Here is a 2,500-nt window from a genome sequence, read left to right as displayed (position 1 = left end):
GGTGAATTAAGGGTTTATTTCAACCAAACCAGAGTGGTGATTGTGAACAGTGGAAAGATGAACCAAGACGGCTTTTGGTAGTTTTATTTAGTTTCTGTCCACTTTGAATGAAGTGTGTTTTACGGTGATAAAAGTCCTGATTATTTACATGGAGTCTGGTGAAGTTTGGTGATGGTGATTTCGGGGCTGTTTCATGTTAAACTAAAAGGATCTTACTCTTTAACTAAAAGGTCTATCTCTGTAGGGATCCATCCCATAATGTTGTCACACACTTAGAATAATAATCTGAGTCTGTCAGCGGCAACAACAGAACTTTTCGTGGACGCTAAGTGACGGTCTAATGTGTGTGATCCATGAGAAGTAATGTGTTTGTGTATGTTTGCGCGTGTGTCACTGTGTGTGTGTTTACATGTGTTGATGTAGTCCCCTCAGCGTGTCGACATAGCCGAGGTTTTTGCAGACCAGTGCAGAGAAAACCTGGAGCTCAGTCCATGTAAGGAGATCTTCAGCAACTGCCACAAGTGAGTAATCCCGCTCTAAAGCCCCCTAATATTCACACACCCTTTTTAACAACTTTTTGATGTTTTTGTCACCATTCTCAGTTTTGGCACCTTTTTCATGATTTTGGCGCCTTTTTTGTTGCCTTTTTCTGCATTTTTAAGCGTTTTTGGCGCCTTTGTTGTCTCCTTTCTCATCGCCCTTTTCAGCGATTTTGTCGCCTTTTTGTCACCTTCTTTGTCGCCTTTTTCAGCAGTTTTCAGTGTTTTTGGCGCCTTTTTTGGCGCTTTTTTCAGCGATTTTTGTCTCCTTTCTCGTCGCATTTTTCAGCGATTTTGTCGCCTTTTTGTCACCTTCTTTGTCACCCTTTTCAATGTTTTTGGCGCCTTTTTGTCACCTTTTTTGTCGCCTTTCTTGTTGCCTTTTTCAGCATTTTTCAGCATTTTTCAGCGTTTTTCAGCGTTTTTGACGCCTTTATTGTCGCCTGTTTTGGCGCCTTTTTTGTCGCCTTTTTCAGCGATTTTGCCGCGTTTCTCGTCGCCTTTTTCAGCATTTTTGTCGCCTTTATTGTCGCCTATTTTAGCGTCTTTTCAGCATTTTTGTCCCTGGGTGTAATCTACTCTAGATTTCACTGGTTTGGCTTCAGACGTCACTACGTCCTCTTAGTTTATTTATATTTAAAGAGATTTTCAGCTCACACTTTGCAGTATTTTCTGACGTTGCCTTTTTCCCTTTTGATAAGAGGAAGCATCTGTTGAGACTGAGTGATATTCTCTGTTGTGCCGTGTTCTCAGCTGAATGAATGATATCTTATAGTAATATAATATATAAATGGTATTTGTGGCGTGTGTTGTGTGGGTCCAGGGTCGTCCACGACTACCTGAGCGGAGATCCCTTCCTGGACTACCAGAACAGCATGTTCTTCGACCGCTTCCTGCAGTGGAAGATGCTGGAGAGGTACGCAAATCAGCTAATCAGCTAATCAGCTAGCTGTCATTTCAGCCGTAACAGGAACTGGAACTGGCCGGAGACTTTGCCCAATAATACCAGAACCATAAATCCACAAACAAAAGACGTTATTTATGGCGCTTACACACTGCCAGTACCAGATCTCTGAGGTGATTGGTAGGATGTGTGTGTGTGTGTGTGTGTGTGTGTGTGTGTGTGTGTGTGTGTGTGTGTGTGTGTGTGTGTGTGTGTGTGTGTGTGTGTGTGTGTGTGTGTGTGTGTGTGTGTGTTAATGACTCTGTGTCTGTGTTCTGTCAGGCAGCCCATCACTAAAGACACGTTCAGACAGTACCGAGTGCTCGGGAAGGGCGGCTTCGGAGAGGTAAGACACGCTGATGATGCTTAAAGTTTAAATTTAAATATCTATAACAACATGGGGCAGCCCGACTCTCTGGCTATAGATGCAGAAACTGATGACTAACTGATCTCCCCTTTTTGTTTAGTAGTATTTCTCATTTTTATATTTTTTCTTCATAATTGTTTTTTGTATTTTTACTTTTTTTATATATATGTTTTTAATATTATTTTCTAATTTGTTTTATTATTTTTATTTTATTTTGAAAAAAATATATTTTTCATTTTATAATTATTTTTATTATTATTTTCTACATTTTTATTATTTTTATTTTGCTTTCATTTATTTCTAAATTCATTTTTCCTTTTTAGAATTATTTTTATTGTTATTTTCTACATTTTTATTATTTTAATTTCATTTCTTTTTAAATACATTTTTCATGTTTATAATTGTTTTTATATTTATTTATTTTTTATATATATTTTGTTTATATCTATATCTTTTTTCTTAATATATTTTTCATTTTATAATTTAAAACAAACATTTTCTTCTTTATATATTTATTTATATTTTTTGTTTGTCAGCACTCTTCACCTTATCCCTCCGATCTAGAGAGAAACATCCCATAAACCAGTTAATGTTTATTTAACTTTGCTTTATTATATTCTGAACATTTGTCTGTCTACCCTACGCTGTAAA

At 37.0% G+C, this 2,500-nt stretch overlaps 2 protein-coding genes across 2 annotated transcripts in view; both read left to right on the top strand.

Annotated features, from left to right (window-relative positions):
- Positions 1-2,500, top strand: part of LOC116057273 (alpha-1-antitrypsin homolog) — a 213,736-nt gene that overhangs the window by 47,513 nt on the left and 163,723 nt on the right. The window lies entirely within an intron of this gene.
- The window catches only part of grk5l (G protein-coupled receptor kinase 5 like), a 44,073-nt gene that overhangs the window by 29,416 nt on the left and 12,157 nt on the right, over positions 1-2,500 (top strand). The window contains exons 5-7 of the mRNA XM_031309640.2: positions 424-521; positions 1,363-1,455; positions 1,765-1,828. Coding sequence (XP_031165500.1) covers positions 424-521; positions 1,363-1,455; positions 1,765-1,828 — 255 coding nt within the window. The remainder of the gene's footprint in view (positions 1-423; positions 522-1,362; positions 1,456-1,764; positions 1,829-2,500) is intronic.

Source organism: Sander lucioperca, chromosome 2, assembly GCF_008315115.2.
Source record: "Sander lucioperca isolate FBNREF2018 chromosome 2, SLUC_FBN_1.2, whole genome shotgun sequence".
Classification (NCBI taxonomy): Eukaryota; Metazoa; Chordata; class Actinopteri; order Perciformes; family Percidae; genus Sander; species Sander lucioperca.
The sequence above is the reverse complement of the archived record's forward strand: the minus strand, read 5'-3'. Positions and strand labels throughout refer to the sequence as shown.